This window comes from Electrophorus electricus, chromosome 6, assembly GCF_041902795.1.
Source record: "Electrophorus electricus isolate QZ-2024a chromosome 6, ASM4190279v1, whole genome shotgun sequence".
In the NCBI taxonomy this organism is placed as follows: Eukaryota; Metazoa; Chordata; class Actinopteri; order Gymnotiformes; family Gymnotidae; genus Electrophorus; species Electrophorus electricus.
In genome coordinates, this window is record NC_137502.1 from 4,086,529 (window position 1) to 4,106,087 (window position 19,559).

Sequence of the window (19,559 nt, forward strand, 5' to 3'; positions counted from 1 at the left end):
CAGAGTGAAATGGGAGAATGTCATTGGTTTGAGTAGAACCTTTCTGACTTGAAAGCTAATTTGTAAACCCATTGAAGTTGCATTTAATTTCAACATAAAGGGATCCTAAGTTGTGATCTAATCATCTACAGTGCTGCATCTTTGAGTGTTTTAACCAATCAAGTCCAGTAACTGTCAAGTAACTGTGAACTCATATGTAATAATTAATGAAAGCACCCTTATTTGTAATCATCTCAAATGCACAGAATTCAGCAATAGCTACTTAATGTTAGAACATATGGTCCAATCCTCTAAGCAGAACAGTCAGGTAATATTTGCTTAAACATCTTTCTTCAGATTTCACTAAAGCATTTTAGGCCAGGACTCCTAACTTGCCCTTTCGTACATCTCACATTTGCTGTTTAACTTGTTTTTGATTTCCATGTTGCATGACCTATTCTGAGTTTTAGACATATGGTCATACATTAGGAACCAAAAGGAAACTGCACACTTTCTAAAAGCAAGTCAAGATCAGCTCCCTGTTAAATTTCAATTAGCATGAACATTTTTTTAATATCTAAACTTATTGCAACATTCACAATTTTAGCCCATCAATGACTCAACCATCTTACCAGAACTAAGTTTTACACATTTGGCACCAGTCCAATCTGAGCATTTCATTATGCTGTGCCTACTTCATAAATTTGAAATTAAAGTGAAATGCAATCAGTATGATGCAGGGGTACTTGGAAAATGTATTTTTAATCACCTCACTCCTCCAAGTATGAGACACTACATGCAAAAATAAAAGTAGTAAACATCCAGTCTCTGACACTAAACCAACATGCCAATAAAATCACTTTTTTTGGTAGGGGTCTTGATTTTAGCTAGACAAACAAAAACACTCGTGTCATTACATTTCAGCACAAAAAAAACTAATCCATATGAGCTCAGAAGTTTGTTTATTCAGTAATTTACAGTAAATGGATTAAGTATAAAAATACAAGTTCATGGTTCAAAGCCACATGATCTGTAATTCTTGCATTTTACATTGTAAATAATGATTACAAAAAGTGAGACCATGGTGAAGCATAGAACTAAATTCACATTTAAAATGATTCATCATGAAGCCATACATCAAAATGTCCCATCAGAGAATACAAGTACAGTCATGGCAAAAAGTTGAGACTGATTTGTTTTCACAAAAGTTCACTGCCTCAGGTTTTTTTTTTTTATCCTTTTGTCAGATGTTTATATGGTATAGTGAAATAAGTGATAGGCAGTTCATTACTAACATTTTATTGACAAGTAGATCCAGTTATAGCAAACACTTAATATTTACAGTGTTGACCCTTCTTTAAGACTTAAAGGCAATTCACCTTGGCATGCTGGAGGTCAGCTTCAGGGCAAAATCTTGACTTATGGCAGCCCATACTTGCCTAATCAGTGTTTGGAGTTGATCACAGTTTCTGTGATTTTGTTTGTCCACCCTATTTGAGGACTGACTACAGGTTCTCAATAAGCTTGAGATCTGGAGATGAATGGTCCCAGGATGCCTCACTGTTGGCATGACACAGGACTTAAGGTAGCGCTGACCGTTTTCTTCTCCGGACAATCATTTGTCCAGACGTCCCAAAGTCTGAAGGGGGCTTCCTCAGAAAAAATAACTTTACCCCAGTCCTCTGCAGTCCAATCCCTATACTTCCTGCAGAATGTTAGTCTGTCCTTGATATTTTCTTGGAGAGAAGTGGCTTCTTTGCTTCCCTTCTTGGCACCAAGCCATCCTCCAAAGGCCTTCGCCTCAGTGTGCAGATGCACTCACACCCGCCTTCTGCTATTTCTTAGCAAACTATGCACTGGTGGTGACCGGATCCCGTAGCAGCATCCTCTTTAGGAGATGGTCCTGGCGCTTGCTTGACTTTCTTGGGTGCCCTGAAGCCTTCTTCACTGCAATTGAACCTCTCTCCTTGAAGTTCTTGATGATTCGATAAATGATAGCACCTAAATCAATCTTATGAGCAGCAATGTCCTTGCCTGTGAAGCCCCTTTTGATGCAATGCAATGATGACTACACATTTCCTTGGAGGTGACCATGGTGAACAGAAGAAAACAAAACACTACCACCCTTTTAAAGCAACCAATCTGCTCTTCTAATCAGCATGACAGAGTGATATCAGCTGCCTTGTCCTCGTTAACACTTTCTCCTGAGCTAACGAGATCACTGAAATGACGTTAGCAGGTCATTTTGTGGCAGGGCTGAACGGCAATAATTTTTGCAGTCAAGTTCATTTTCATGGCAAGGAATGACTCTGCAATTAATTGCAATTCATCTGATCGCTCTTCACAACCTAAAGTTAATGCAAATTGTCACCATAAAAACCAAAGCAGCAAACTTTGTGAAAACCAAAATGTGCACTAGTCTCAACTTTTGTCCACAACTGTACTCTGGAAACAAAGAAAATCCCAATGCAACCTTACACTTTTACTAAGAACAATCTGAGTGTGACGGGCTTGCTTTGACCTCTTTGAAGCTATTTGGGTTTATCTTCAGCTTTTTCATTTGCCTTTTTTTGCTTCTGTTGCATTATCTCTGCATCCCTACAGAAGAAGGGGAGACTAGTATCACTAACGGTAAAACAAAAAAGTTAATATAGAGACAAAATATAGACATCTGTTCTAATAAAGATGACTTTCCTGTAACTACTGAAGCCTTTTTTTTGTTTGTTTCTATAAAGGTGGGTTAAGTATGTTTGTAGGTGGCCCTTTGCAAGGAATTTAACTGTCCACAACTTTGATCCATCAATAAAAATGTGCAAGTACATTTATTTCTCACACACCCACAAACACACCTCATATTTCAGTACAATACCAATACTAGACCAAGATGATTAAGTAACACTTGAATAAGTTTACCAATACAGCTAATACATTTTTTCTAATGAAACATGGCTAAGATCCATTATGTTTTTGCCAGTGGGCGGGGCCAACCTCGACAGCCAATTCTGGACTTGGCTAGTTATAGTTTCAGAACTTTCTTCAAGACTACAGCTAGCTACTGCCCTCCCTCAACATTTGCACGATCCTATATTGTTTACTGGATAAAACATAAGAAATTAATATTACTTGCTGCCGACGAAGTAGCTAGCTAGTTTAACCTACTGTACCTTTGCTTCCTAGCAGCAGCAGACAACCCATCATCATTTCTTTTGCCCTTGTGCATGTCGGTTTGCTTCTTTGCATTTCTCTGACGGGCAAGTTCACGCTGATTTCCCCCTAAAAGGAACACAGATGTAGTAAATCTGAATTCAGCGGGCTCTGACTTGGCAGCTGGATGGGTATCTAACTAACGCTAGCTAACTAGCTACAGATAGCTATGGGCTGAGGGAATTGGCTAGCTAGCTAACCAGCCAAGCGATTTCTAGCATCAAGCAAGACACTGCACGAGTTACATACCAGTGAGCTACACGGCAACAGTTAAATTTCAGGTTATGAATCACGTAACAGACTGTATGAAAATCAGTGACATGTAATATGAGATAGCCAGCTAGCGAACCCATATGTGTTAAGCAGATAAACAACTGGGCGTCTCCACCTTCTACCCTACAGCTAATGTCAGCAAGCTAAAACATAGGTGACAGGACATAGATCAATTTCAACATAACTGGGACGGTGATTTCATCATCGTTATTACGTTTTAATATAAAATAACCGCTTCGATTTCTCGGATTAATCGTGTCGTTGATGCACCGGTAAGCGCAAGAAGCTTAGCTAGTGTTAGCGGTTAGCTAGTCAGCTGATAGTCAACAACAGACCTGCCGGACTCTCTCGTTATAAGGCCTAACAAAGTAAGTAGAGTTTTCATGAAAGGCATTCCACGCATACTCACTTGTCATTTTTGATAAACACCGCCTTGTTTCCAGATAAGCTCACCCAAAGGGCCGCTCTTTTCCCCCCGAAAAAAACCGTTCACGTTGCTTTTGATCGTCAAATCTCCTCCAGAAACTGACATCAAACCAGCCCCTCGCGAGAAATATGTCCTACACGCGCGAAACGCGATTGGCGGGAATACGTCGACGCCGAGTGTTTTCCGCGCTTTCATTGGTCGTTTTTCTCCAACCTTGTACACAGCCACAATGGAACGTGCCCAGACTGAATGTTCTCGAGCTGGTGTGGCATTTACGTTCCTCGAATGGTCCTTTAGTTTTTTTGTGGATAAATTTCAGATATAAGGCTCTATACATCTATTTACCTATCAAAACAAATAAAAATGCCTTTAATTGTCATTGGACATTATGCAACGAAATTATGTTTCCCAGTGAATACACATTACTTAAAAATACAAACACACATAGTTAACACCTAAAAAGGAGGCAATCAATAAATAAAAAACAATTATTAGCAAAATCAATAATATAAATAATATAAATCACTCCACCGTATACCTTTATTTGAAAAGATACAAATTAGTGCAAAAATACATTTCAGAAATTTCTCATAATAAAATTCCATAATCCACCTTTAAATCAAAATATATAATGCTGCATGAGTCATCCTACATTTTACTTAAAACAGTATACATTCATTGTGAGATTAAACGTCATACACTGGATTGGTATGTAATTGAAATTATATATTATTTTGGATGGACTTTTAAAGTAAATTTTAAACTGCATTAGTCAGCGAATTTAGAATTTTCATGTAAAGCTAGAACTGAGTAAAGTAGTGTGGAATGTGGAATGCAGGATCAGTGTGAGGATCAATGGAACCACGGTGGAGAGAGTAGATAGTTTCAGGTACCTTGGAGTTCACATCTCACAGGACCTGTCCTGGTCCCGCCACACCAACTCCCTGGCAAAGAAGGCTCGTCAGCGTCTTTTCCACCTCAGACGCCTAAGAGACTTAAGACCCCCCTCCAAGGTACTGCGGAAGTTCTACACCTGCACTATCGAGAGTATCCTCACGGGGAACATCACAGTCTGGTTTGGGAACAGCACCAAGCAGGACAGACAAGCACTCCAAAGGGTGCTGCGTTCAGCAGAGGGCATCACTCATACGGAACTTCCTGACCTGCAGACCATCAAGCGGTGCCAGACCAAGGCCAGGAGGACTGTTAAGGACCCCACCCATCCCAACAATAGGCTCTTCTCTCTGTTGAGGTCAGGGAAGCGCTTTCAATCCCTGAAGACCAATACAGAGAGACTGAAGAGGATCTTCTTCCCACAGGCCATTCGGGCCCTGAATCAGGGAAACTGATGAACTGTGGGGACCACCACCACCATGTGACTGTAAATCTGTAAATTTGTAAGATGGCACTGTACATTGTGTACATACACATATATCCACATATCCATTTGTACATTGTGTATATATACATATTATACATATGTTGTACATACATATATATATATATATATATATATATATATATATATATATATATTTCCTTATGTACCCCTGTTCTTTTCCCTCAGTTTGGACAGAGCACTCTCAAACCATTTCACTGCGAGTTATACCGTGTATGACTATGTACGTGACAAATAAACCAAACTTGAAACTTGAAAGTAGAGCATGTGTCCATGTCCACTCTTACAGCTGATCATAACATCTCCTAAATCAGAGATGCCAAACTCTGGTCCCCAAGGCCCAGATGCCAGCACAGTTTGGTGATTTCCCTGTTAATTACCATATTTACTTGGTGTGTTGAAGTTTGGATGTCACTAAATTTGATGACCTTCTGTACTCTAGGACAAGAGTTTAGTATAGGATTGTGCTAATCATGCTATTAAGAAACTCTTCTAGTCTAAGGTTTTCTTCTAAACAGGGTTGTCTGCTTTTCTAGGTCAGTGACAAATGGAAAACAAATCCAAAAATGATTATTAAAAACATTATGCACATAATATTCATTATTATGGCAAGGTTTATGTATAATGTTTGCATATGCATTGTACTATACTATACTATATTATACTATACTATACTATACTATACTGCATTATACTGTTACTGATATGAAGCAATAATTGAAATACTTTAGTGCCCTTTCCCTCTCTCTTCATTGTTATTGCTGTTCTGTCGATATTCATTCAAGGCCCTTCCGATTGTTTTCAAGAAAGTTAGTTTCTTGTGGTCAGGACTGCTGAGGCGAGAGCACCGAACAGAGGACCAAATACTGCCAGAGCACCAAACAGCAGCTTCCACGAGATACCCTGAGATGACATGAAAGAGCAGAATGAGGAAAAAAAGAGAAATACATTAGTTTTGGCACCGTTTTGTTTAGCCCCCTTTACAGGTGAGTAGCAGTCAATGCTTACGATGAACTTCTTTTTTGTTGGTTTCACGAAGGGTGCTGTGATATCCCAGAGGAGCTGTGCAGGTTTTGGATTCCACATCTCACTGACCCCTGCTTGTCATTTGACCAGCTTTGATAGCTCAGCATGTATAGCCTGTGGAGCAAAAATAAATGATAAAAGTGGATCTGTTAGCTCATTTAGATCTGTTCCACTCAAGACATTGAATCTCATTTCTGTTCCTGGATTTTGGAATAATTTTTTCTTAATTACTTAACTGAACATTTCATGCATCTGTCTAGCCACTTTGTCATCACACTTTATTCCTATGTAACAGAAGGGACTCTAGACCCTAGACCCTTTAACTTTAAGAACATAAGTATATGATTTGAATACCTGCATTGTATGTCTTAGATCAACTACCAGTGAATATAAAACATATGACCAAATTTTATATTCCAGTTCCAGAGCAGATTATCTCTACATACCTCTGCTACAGACCATTTCAACCTTTATAACTTGTGCTCTCTGCAGAACAGAACATCAGCCTATTATTGTACTTTTTATTAATCCCCAGAAGGTGGCAGCACACACCACTAATCATTTTATAGATTATGGCAAAAGCATGGCAAAAGTTCCAGCCTCTGACTCATTTTTCAACAGCTAAACATTGTAATATGCTAAATACTTTTATAAACCTGACTAAAAGACACAGTGTATCAGCTCTGAGTTCAGAGAAATCTCCTATTATATTAATAAAGCTGAATAATGATAACAGTTAAGGCTAAAAATGTTATTGTTGACTACTGCCATTTACTGCAAAGTGGCTTTATAGTTCTGCAACAGGATTTTTAAAGCATTTTCAAAGAGCAAGGTCATTCTAGCAGATGGGTTACTGTTGGGTCTAATGCATTTAATATCTCCTTTATGATAGAGTTATGCTGTCTTTAGTCAGAATTGTTTTATCACCTGTTGATTTTGATGTTGCAATTGTCATGATGGCCATTGCCAATGTTTCTTCTAACTGCTGGTGCTTTGTTTGCTTGTAAGTCACACAAGGCACTGAAAGCCTAGGCTAGTTTTGGAAGCTGCATGCAGTAAAATAATTTAATGGGTGTGGATTCAGAAATAGTGTTGCGTACACATGGCTCAAAATATCACTAAGACCAGCTTTTCAAAGAACATGTAAACATACCAGTTGCTTCAAGACAGCATGCTAGTACTATATAAAAACACTACATATTTCAGGTTGCTTTCTCTGTTCCAGAAACTGGTTGGTTGCAGCATTTGTTGTGATGAGTTCCTCTCTGAGGAAAGTTTATTTTTCTTTCTGTTTCTCCCTCTCCCTTTTGCTCTCTCTCTCTCTCTCTCTCTCTCTCTCTCTCTCTCTCTCTCGCTCTCTCTCTCTCTTGTACTTTTTTCATGCCATACAGACAAGGCTGCCATTAGAGCAACAGCAGCTATTTCAGTTTTGTCTAGACATGGCCAATTCGCCACCACAGTGACTGTGTGGAGTGGGTCTGCGCAGGGCGGGAGGGGAGCTGAGGACGCCCAACAACCTCACCCTTTTCAAGTTCATTTGTTTAAATGAGGTCTTTCCTGGAGCTTTTAATAAGGATTCTGGCAAGAGAAAGGTGTTGAGGGGAGAAGATTCCACAAGCATATTAAGTGCTTCAGGATAATTTTAAAGTGTCTGAACAAAAAGACTAAGTGGTCTGTTGAGAAGCATTGCCAAGGACATTATTTCATGCAATTCTACTTCAGTGTGAACTTTGATCAAAATAGAACTGCGTCATGCAGTGTCAGCAGTCTGTATCCTTCTGTATGTTTGCCCTGAAATGGTCATTCCTTAAAACACAGTTCTGGTATACAGCATTGATTCACCCCTTAGCAGCACCAGAATGGGGCTGTGTGTATGTGTGTGCACACATATGTGTATGCAATGGCTCTAGACAATTCTAATCTCTGTGGCTGCACTGAGGATTTAGCAGGCTATGCTAGATAAATAGGCATGTTAGGACAGGCTTTGGCGCTGTCAGTGGAAACCTAACACAAGCCCACGTTATTACCCATCATTACAGTCTAACAATATGTATACAGTGCCCGAATAACTATTTTCTTTTGATGTTTTCATAACTAATCCACATTGGGGAAAACATTAACATTTGTACTACCTACTCAGTGTCTGAAATCCAAGGACATTTTTTTGATCTCAGAGAGCACTCATCTGGAATGTTTAAGTGTGTTGTAAACAAGCCATGTACCAAAGTATTGAAAAAAAAAAAGCTGTCCTCTGAACAGTTCTGCCCAGGCCAGTCTGAAAGCCAGTCCATGCTTTGATGCATTGTGATACTTATGACATTTTCCTGCTCTAGTTAAAGGAATATTACACTTTAAAGTGCTGAACTTGCTATAGATGATTAAAGTCTGATAGAAGGCAATGTAGTAAAATGAGTTTATGCGAACAGGCTCCCATTGGCTTTTACTCATTGTTAGCTGTGTTATCATTTTGAATGAAATTCTGCTTTCGGTAGTGCTGCAAAATTCAAATCTTGCTGGCTAGGGAGTTTGATTTTTGTTACCTGTTTGGTCCTGGTCATGCAAAGGTGGAATAATCCACCAGCACTGAATGAGCTATGACTCACTCTTTAATTCAAGGCCCCTTTTAAATGGCATGTTGAAAATAGCTCCTGCTAATGAAAATTTTATGTAAACAGAATCATGAATATTTCACTACATGAGCTCACAGCATTAATTAAAGAGCACTTATTGCATGATAGGTATCTGGCATTGAGTTTAGACGCTTGCTCTTTAGAGTTTAGATGTTTGCTCTTTAGGGTTTAGACATTTGCTCTTTAGAGTTTAGATGTTTGCTCTTTACAGTTTAGATGTTTGCGCTTTAGAGTTTAGACATTTGCTCTTTAGAGTTTAGACATTTGCTCTTTAGGGTTTAGACATTTGCTCTATAGGCTGGGTGTTTGTATACTGTTGAGACCTTGCCTGAACCAGGAAACTGTAGGTTACCAGCAGGTCTGAAAAGTAAGGTGAGAAGATAAATTCTCACCTTAGTAGACGGTTCCAGTTTTAAGGCCTTCTTCAGTGTTTCCATTGCTTCCTCATATTTACCGTTGTCTGACAGATGCTGCAGGCATTTAAAAACTCCTCTTTAGTAATATCTATAGAGTTGGCTGGAAAACTCCTTTTTAATGCATCCCCACCCAAGATAGTTTTGAGAGATACAGAGTGTATCTAGACTAACAGATTAGCTTTACTACTGGTCCACATATAATGCAGGCAAACACATCTATTCATGGAAGTTTGAAATAAATGTAGGACCATTGCTTTTGTGTATAGCATTCCACAGTAAGTACTGATCCGGAATCTCCCTCCTCCCTCCACAGTGCTTTATCCAAATTCTTGATCAGTACTCATCCTCTGAAAAACACCCAGCAGGCATACCCCTTCACTGCACTAATTTGACATATTTCAACTAAGGTCTTCCGAATTATTGTTACCCTTGGTTAGGATGAGCAAAATGAGGAGAAAGGCTATGATTTTTTTATTTGTTTGTTTAACAATTTTATCTCAGATGATGATGTGGGGCATCCAAATCCAGACAGTAGTGGTAAACCAACCAGACATTGTGATAGTAGATAAGATGCAGAAAAGAGCAGTGGTAATAGTGGCAGTCCCAAGAAATGGAAACATTCAAAGGAAGGAATCTCGAAAGTCAGACAAATGCCAGAGAATTAAAGAACAAAAAGAATGAGTGTGGAAGGATAACACCAAGGTTGTCCTAGTGGTGATAGGGGCACTTGGGGCTGTGACCCTTAAGCTGGACGACTGGCTACAACAGATCCTAGAAATGACACCATCAATCTCAGTCCAGAAGAGCACAGTAATAGCGAAAATATTGCAATGTACCCTCAAACTCCTCTGGTAGAAGGCTAGGGGTGTTATTAATAATACATATTATTTTGATTTATTCATTTAAAAATGACCTCACTTAAGAGTTGGATAAGTTAGCAGGAATTGGTATTCCTATGTCCATATTCTCCACAATAAGTTTTTAATAATACTATTCATTTCTTTTGTGTATATGACTAAATTAGTCCACAGAAAATGTAGCAAAAGCCTACTCCACTATGCTTGTGAGGACCGTGGAGAAGATGGATTATTTTTCTGTATATATGCATGTGGTCATTTTTAGTGTCCGCTGTGAAACGGTGCCCTGCACTTCACTCTCTCATTACTGTCAAACGTTCCTCTTGAGGTCGAAGCGGCTTCCCCAGCAATTAGCATGATTAAGAAGGTGGAAATAACATGTAGATTCATTACACTTGATCAGCCAAAGCTCTAATAAGAACATTACACACATCTTGCAGACGTGACTGAGCATTTGGATGACATTATTGTTCAGGTGGGCTAGCAGACTGCTTATCTTGAATGGTGTCAGAGTGTGAAGTAAAGAAGATCTTTTGTATTCTTTTGTATCTAAAGGTTTTTTTGGGGGGGGACTAAATTATTAAATGTATATCAAGGGGCAAACCCTGACAGAACATTCAGGATCCTGTTTTCTTTTGTGTACATGCATGTGTTGGTACATGTTTATTCTCCATGTTAATGTATATTTGTGTGCCTGCATTCGACTGAGCAGGTAAGGGAAGGTTTTGAAGAGAGCTCAGTCAGTATTACCCTGTGTGCACGTGGGGAGCACATCCAAGGCCATGTGGTAGGCCCGCACCGCCAAACTGTACTCAGCCGTCTGGAAGAAGAAGTTGCCTCGTTCACGTTTCTGGTTGCCAGTGTGTATCCGGTCAGCAATGGAGAGAGCTGAAGGATTTGGTTTGTCTCTGATTTCTAAAAGCTGCAGCTGCTACAGGATTGGTGACCAGGCTGGTATATCAGGCTCTCTGTCATAGATAAACACACACACACACACATCCATATATACATTAGTTTCATTGGAAATATTCAGATTGCCTCAATCCACAGCTATCTTTTCATCAGAATCTCTATTGGCTGTTCTCAGGAAATGCTGTCTGCATCACTATGTCCTGCAGTGACTTATTAAATATATCTGTGCTACTTCAAACAACACAGGCTGTATTTGTTACTTGCCAGTTCAAACTCTTATTTAAACTGCTGCCATGTTTATTTCATACTGCAGTTTCTTTAGCAAGAGTTTAAGCTTTGTGGTGTCCTCAGCTGTTTCTGATTGTGTTTGTGTTGATGTGTGTGTGAATGCTTGTGTGTGTGTCTTCTCTTTTCAGTACCATGAGCTTTTAGGAGAAGTCTGTGATTTTTCTCTTTGCAGTTGGGTGTGTGCATATGTATACACAATATGGTGGGTAGGGCTAAGGCTGAAAATATGTACATATATATATATATATATATATATATATATATATATATATATATATATATATATATATATATATATATATATATATAAAATAATATATACATTTTTGGTTATAACGTCCTTTTGACAAACCTATATGAGGATGTGGTGTAGACCAGATAATCTGTACATGATTAGCTTGATTGAAGATTGTCAGCTCTGAAAAAAAGTAGGGTGAGGAGACAAAACTGTCCAGTCAAATGACACAGTAAAAATAGAGCCATTTCCAGATAAGGTAAATTACAAAAAAACCAAAAAAAAACCAAAAAAAAAAACCCAACAACACAATTTAAGCACACATAATCCAGGCTGAACTTTTATATGAACTCTGGTAGCCTGTGACTTGCTTGGAGGGAAAGAGCTTGTGTGCAGTGCATGTGCATGTGTGTGTGTTTGCTGTCCTTACTTCTCCCAGCTCTGAACTCAGTTGCTGGCACCGGCTTCATAAGAAGACCATCTGCTCTGGCAGGCTGTGGCTTGTATGTTAGGGGAGAAACGGAGCATCACAATGGGCTTAGGGCTCACTGATATTAAACTAACACTTTTCCCCAGATGCTAATGTCACTAACCAGTGTGTGCCACCTAGTGCTATGCAAATAATGTTTAGCATCATGGAGATGCTAACTTGTTTCTGCTAGGTTTTTTTTTTTTTCTAACCTTGATTTGCCTTTAGGTGAAACAGAGTAGAGGAGTGCGGTAGAAGAGTGGAAATGTAACATTTGGCATTTTACAATCAGAGGCAGGTTGCTTGAAGTCATCACCTTTTGTGTGTGTGTTGACAAGCTTTCCACAATAGGACAGCTAATACCAAAACAAAGGCACATATCATTTCAATGATTTGAGGTAAGGGCTGCTATGTAAAATATTTGAGAAGCCATTAATCCTTCTTTTCCTTCATGCTGTACTAAAAATAAACATATTCAGGCCGTCCTGAATACCAATGCAATATCATCACTTTAATTCCCCCTGCTGTGAGCGCTATACGTTCCTCTTACCTCTTGGATGGTTCAATCTATCATTTCCACAGTGCTCTCTCAGGGCATCAGCATGCCTGCCAATACTCTTGAGCCATGACAAGGATGACATAATGGCTCCCTGCATGAGCAATCCAGTGTTTTGTAACTGATTACCTGCCCTTCCACAGCCCTTATGGCCATTGCACAAGCTGCCTAGCTCTCGCTGATCTTTTTCCTTGTCGCGACTGATTTAACAGTCCTCGAGTCAGATTGTGCTCCTGTGCCTCAAGAAGCCTGTATTGGCATTGTCACTTATTTTCTTTGTGTGAATAGTGAGGTTTGTTTTGTTTTGTTTTTAATGGCTAGGTCCATAAATTAGCTCTGAAACAATGTGTGGGAACACAACAGACATGACTGCTTATAAGAGGTTCCCATTGATCCTGGTACATATACTAGCTTTCCAGTGAGATGAAGCTAATCTTGGTCAGACACTGCCAGTGTTTAATCACATGACTTCCCATAGGTATTATTGACTACATATCTAAGTAACAGAAGGAGCCCAGTGGATTCCACAATGCATGGTAATTGTTATAAGTATGGTGTTGACATTTTAGATACATATGTCAGCAAATCACTGGGCTTTGACACAAGACTAAATCCAATGTAAAGCTGCAGTCAGTCTGTTACGAGTCCCAGTGTGGTGTTAGGCAGGCCAAGCAGGCTTGTTTGCACAGCTGTGCCCATCTCAGTGCAGCATGCAGTGCTGCTGTAAATTGGAGTCTTAATATCAACCTCAGTAGGAGAGCTGAGGTCTGAGGGCTATCCCAAGCTGTTCTAAATGAAACTGGACACCGTACAGCTGTGCCTTAGCAGTGGCTGCAGCACAATATCTCAAAAGACAGTTCAGCAGATATGCTGACCTCCATGGACCCACAAGGCAGAAAAGAAACATTATCAGTAATCATGTGTCCCTCTGAGGGAGACTGTGGATGTTTCTCTCTGTGTGTGTGTGTGTGTGTGTGTGTGTGTGTGTGTGTGTGTGTGTGTGTGTGTGTGTGGTTTCCAAGAGACCGATCAGGCCTTGCTTAACTTGATCGAGTTAGATAGAGAGGCAGGCAGAGACTCAGTAGTTGGGTAAATATCAAATGAATTTAATATCATTGTGAGCAGCTGTGGTTGCATGTAAGGTTATATCTGCTTTTAATGAACTCTGAACATTTTCACAGCTGGATAACTAAGAACGCTACACATACAATTACAGAGAAACTTTACATTTTCTTATCTCAAATATTGCATTTGTGAAGAAGATTCTAGGTAGTAATTGCAGTGTACAATAGTAAAAGATGTAGTGATCTTCAAAATTGTAGTGAAATACACTGCAGTGTTTCAGAGAAACAGGAAGCTTCGCACAGAGGTACTTCATCAGCTATGCAAGCAATGAAGCAAAGAAGTTCTATAACTGCCCATTTCTCTGGAAAGTAACAAGATCAGAAGAGTCGAATTTTAAATTTAAAACATAGCATTCATATAAATAATTTTGAATGTTTTGCCTGATCTGTTACTAACTTTGGTGGAGTATTTGACCAGAGAAGAATGAAACAGCATTGCTTCCTGAGCCTGCTACCCATCCCCTCATTGTGCAATATGACACATGCACTGTCTCTGTGGTCCCTGTGTGGTCCACTCGTTTCCACAGAAAGCATATTAATAAGTTCAGGCTGGGAATGTAAATGTCCATTTACCATGTCTCAAGTTGGATTAGGGCACCTCCAGTGAAGAACTTTTAAGAATTTGTAGAAAGGAGTTATATTGGTTGTTAATTATTTTAGTTATTACTTTAGTTACTTTTCTGAGTACTTTAGTAACTGTAGAACATTTTTAAATGGTGGTGCTTAAACTGTCCAATAAGGCTGATTGTACAGTTTTACTCCACAGTTTAAATGAAATATTCTAAAATCTAATTCTGTGCTTCTATTCAAAAAAGCTATTGAAGTCCAATAGTAGCTATTTAAAATCAACCCTGGACTTCCTTATCATTTCTTGTATGTCATCAGCACTCTGGCAGACAGAATTACATAATGTGTGCTATCCCAGACATATCAGTAAATAAACACATGTAATGCAGTGCATAACTTAATGCTGAGCATTATTTTCCTGTATACCCATACATACATCCATAATATAATTTACCTAAACAATTTGATGCATTAATAAATTTTCTGCTTATTTTAACTTAGGGTACATGACATTGCAGTGGGAGAGTATGTTTGATATGAGGCAGAGATGTTTGATAATGCAGAGTTGTTTGGATAATGCTGTGCTTCTGGCTGCATTGTTGGAATTAAAGCCTTTTATCCACTTGAAATTTTGTTACATTTAATTTTCTCACTGTGGAATTGGGGCAAAGTGTCCATGCAGACAGATGGAGACTGGACACGGTTCGGACACACAGTTATACACAAACACACACGTACTCGGCTCAGCAAAGAGAACACGAGATGTGATTACCCCAGTGCATATCAGTAACCCACAATAAACCTGGATGGGATCTGTTTGGTCAGATTTATTATTGTTTGTCATTTAGCAACGTCATGACTTATTGAGTATGAAAAGAAAAGAGCAGCGACTCTGTAACTGTGCTCCTGTACTTCAGGCTTCCCTGTACATATTTTTACACTCACATGCTGTTCTTTTGTTGACTTTAGAAATACTGAATGTTTTGAGATTGTTCATGGGTTCATAAATGGACAATTCTTTGAACAGTCTCGGTACCACACACCATAAATGTCTTATTTGCACCCTGTCTCTACGGTGGTGGATCCAAGAAATGACAGTGTCTTCCATTATTCTATAGCTGAGGCAAAGTTACCTCATATATTATGGCCCCAAGTCAAGTCACTGTAAACAGATCTCTATCCCCACCCAGTGAACAGGGATTAACTACAGCAGAGCAACTTGTTTATTTCTGCAATGACCTCGGTCTGATGCTTCTGACCCATGCAGAGCTACCTCTACTTTTATCTCCTACTTGGATTTCACAAAGAGCCAAACCTCTTATTTGGAGTTCCAGCATGAAGAGAGGGAAGGCAATGAGAGTGCATGATTCAATAAGATAGATTACTATACTTTTGGGGCAAGTGGAGTCATGCCCCGCGTAAGATCTTCCTGAAGGTGTCCATTACAGCTTGCTGGTCGGAGGGCATCCATCGAGACTAAGGCTGTTCATTAAGCCTGTCTTGGTTCATCTGACCTTCATATTTCTGTGCTCGCAAACAGACCTTTACTGGTTTGATCCCTTTATCATTGCACATATTGTGCAATGAGAAACACGAGCCATGCAGTGAAAAGGCCAGCTGGTGATTGATATGGACACCCAGCTGTTTTGGCAGGGTAAGCGAGAACTTGCTCTTCCTCTATCTTTCTCTATCTCTTGCTATCGAGCTAATTTGCTTCTCCTATACCATTACCAGTACAGTTTGCATGTGGGTCTACCTGGAAGGACCAAGAAACATTTTTTTTAAATGTTAAAGTACATTTCCATCAGTTCAGAAGAAAACAAAAATTATCCTGGTATCTTTACAGGTTTATTTATGAAGGATAGATTCTACTCCAAAACGACCATTTGAGCTGGTTTAGAGCAGTATTGCATATATGCTCTTTTTTGGAGGAATCATCACAATGAACTTGCACATCACATCTCATGTCTATATAACAAAGCACAGTTCTGTCATTAAGCCTGAGAATTTCCTTAATCTGTGATTAAGAAGACAATACTTTATGTGACATTGTGCCATTCAATTTTCTTTTCAAGAAAAAAAGAATGCACAATGCATTTACAGGCATATTTATGGACATATGGATCTATGAAGTCTTTTAATCACACCACAGTGGACCATCAGAAAACTAGCTTTAGCAGCAACTGTCATATATCTTGTAGTGCTTCAGTGCTGAGGTGCAACTGGCCCTCTTCTGCTCTCACTGTCAAAGAAGCATGCTCTGCTTGAACAATGGCCCCACTCACCCTTGTGTCTTTTCTTTTTTTCCACAGAGGTAACTACCAAGTGGCGTTTTAGCCGTATGAGTCATTTTCTAATTAACGCACATCACGACAGCCCACTGATGCCTTTGTTTAAGACAGATGTGGCTTTTGTAAGAAACTGGGAGCTACTGTCACATGTGCCAACACATTTGCTCTCTCTGTCTCATACACAAGGTGATACCTATATGGCAGATGAGCTGAATGTTATTCACATACTGTAGACACCATTCAGTTCATTAGAAATAGGGAGCAACTCGGTAACTGTGCTCCATAAACATACTCCTGGCTGTCAGGTACAGATTTTTACACTCACTTTCTGTTCTTTTTTTTTTTTTTTTTTGAGGATTTCCATTTGCAACTATAGAAGATACTCTGACCCAGACTAACATATATTTATCAGTTTGACAGTACCTATGCTCCCTGGCAATAAAATCTTGACTTTGCTAACATTCTAACTCCTGTTTCAGGTGAGGTACAGGAGGAGTATAGCTGAGGCTGTCAGTTCTAACACACAGTTCTTTAGTACCAGTACTCAGCTGGCTCAATTAAGGAACACCTCTCTTACTGCCAATTATGTATCCAAAAACTTTAACAAATGGTTTCTTTGCTCATTTAACAATGCCCATTAGAAAAGCCCTTGTGGTGTCCAAGGTCCAGATCAAGTACAGTGTAGTTTCCTGGCTAAAACATTCTCCAACCAACACTGAACTCGAGTATTTTACAAAGCCTTTGGGACTTGAGACAGGAGGAATGTTGGTAGCAGGAAGAGCGGTAACAGTAAAGTAGCTATGTTCAGGCCTTCAGATATCATGAGTCTTCTGGGGCTGATTAAGAATCAAAGGGGCCTCAACTGAGCAGGAGGTCTGGAATGGTCTGGAACACTGTAGAACTTTCCACACTATTGTCATCCAAGTGTCCTCAATGAAACTTAACTTTGCCAGCTCATGGTCAGTACTTCCATCAAAGGGCTGAACAAGGTTTGGCAATGCAATAGTGTAAGGTTTTTTGAAGGAACAAGACCCCAACACTTAATAGTTGTTTCAACCTATTCTTTGATATGGTTTCTGCTCTTACATTCCCCCCACCCAAAAATAAAGAAACAAGTCAATAAATAAAATGGCGTTTGAAGTATAATTCAGTCCATAGTCAAATGTTCAAGTTTCATTTAATTCTAATGTTAAAGTCTTTGTTTATTCAGGACTGACCATGGGAAAAATTTGTACCAGCATTTTATTATTTATATTGCTTATATGATGTGAATATTTATTTTATTATTAGTTAACCAAGCCTAGTAGACATATTACTCTGTACTTGGACAATCACAGTGCACTTTAGCCCACTGAGAGAAAGCAGGCAATGCACCCTGAGCATACAAGTATAAATAACAAATAGACAATGCTTGAATGTTCGGAAGGGTTCTGTTTTAGATTGTGGACCGGGGCCATAACTTATCAGCACTCATCATGAAGAACAAGACTCCAGTGAGGCTACACACGCCTACTCTAATTCTATACAAAACATTTGCCTCCCTCCTTTTTGGATGTGCCTTGCTCAGACTTAAATAGAGCCACTGTGGTCAGTGAGCAAAGAACACTGGTGATTGGCCTTCTGGTGCATGAGACAATGTGTAGCTCTCTAGGCTTTGGGGGTTTGCTGGATACTATTGACAAGATCTTTGCATGTTCAGATTTTTTTCTTTTGCAAACACCACATTTGGAGCATTATCAATGACTGCAGTCTTGCTCTCGCTCCTTTGCTCCTGCGAAACTGCTGCATATGTACTAAGTGCTTCATTAAATCAGCCTCCACCATGTGCCAGAAACTCAAACAGGCCCCCTCTGTCTCATCACTATAGCAACTGCAGAAGCTTTGGCCAAGAGGCCTGGGAGACCGCATGTTGTGTCAGGGTTGGGAAATTTTAGGTGACGTACAACCACCTCTGGAACGCCATTAAAAGAGACTACAGCATTCAGGTCACATCCAAAGATCAGGTTCATGGTCTAACCCCAAAGGTTTTCAGTTAATATAGTCCTAAACCTGAGATCTACATTGAGGTAACTATTAGTTTGAGACTGTTAAACCTATTTGAAATCTTAAAGTCTTCTTTTACTGATTATTGTAATATAAATAATCAAACATTGAATTTCTTAATGGACTCTCATCAGACCAGAGGAGACAGTTGTTCTACAAGCCATTCCAAGGATTCTTTATATATATATATATATATATATATATATATATATATATATATATATATATATATATATATATATATATATATAATGTTTATATTGTTTCCTGAGCTTTTCACTGATTCTTAAATATATATCTAAATTCCAAACCAAGTATGCTTTCATGATTAACCAACAGAATTGTAAGCTGCCAGACATAGTGCTTATTCCCACACGTCTATGTGATAACATAATTGATGCCAAAAATATAGCGGGGGATCAGTGAGGGTACAAATTAATCTCTCTGTGTCATCTCTGTGGGGACTGCCTCACTGCAGTGGTGACTTCATTCGCTTATCTAAGAAGTAGTATAGTTTCTCGCTAAGTACTTCCTGTGCCTGGTCAATGCATCCACCCCAATGCCATCCATTCAGCCTGATGAGTAGACTATGATGTCTAATGGGGGGTCAGTTGGCTTGGTGCAGCAATAAATGCATTACACCTTTTACGTTAGTGCCGGTTTTATCATGTGAGCCCATAAAGGTTTGGGGTCTGAGCATATTCCTCAGTTGCCATAGCAATAACCTGGTAGTGTACATTTTTGGAGGTGTGGGTGGATTCTGCAACTAATTGCATAGAACTATACAAAAACAGACATATCGAGGTTTCCTGTGGACAGTCTTGTTCAAGCTTATTTCATTTTGGACAGATTATTTCTTTCTT

The 19,559-nt window shown here is 39.3% G+C and overlaps 2 protein-coding genes across 2 annotated transcripts in view; both read right to left on the bottom strand.

The window, feature by feature from the left end:
- Positions 1–924: 924 nt before the first annotated feature.
- On the bottom strand, positions 925–4,022 carry serf2a (small EDRK-rich factor 2a). Its single transcript, XM_027004600.3, has 3 exons — positions 3,866–4,022; positions 3,144–3,252; positions 925–2,577 (listed from the first exon to the last, which is right to left on the bottom strand). Exons 1-3 carry the CDS (start codon positions 3,870–3,872, stop codon positions 2,511–2,513), a joined length of 183 nt encoding a protein of 60 aa, XP_026860401.1. The 5' UTR covers positions 3,873–4,022; the 3' UTR covers positions 925–2,510.
- A 2,070-nt stretch (positions 4,023–6,092) lies between these two features.
- The window catches only part of fkbp16 (FKBP prolyl isomerase 16), a 35,342-nt gene continuing 21,875 nt past the window's right edge, over positions 6,093–19,559 (bottom strand). The window contains 4 exon segments of the mRNA XM_035525451.2: positions 6,093–6,185; positions 6,291–6,422; positions 9,331–9,428; positions 10,962–11,179. Of these exon segments, the coding sequence (XP_035381344.1) occupies positions 6,093–6,185; positions 6,291–6,422; positions 9,331–9,428; positions 10,962–11,179 (541 nt within the window).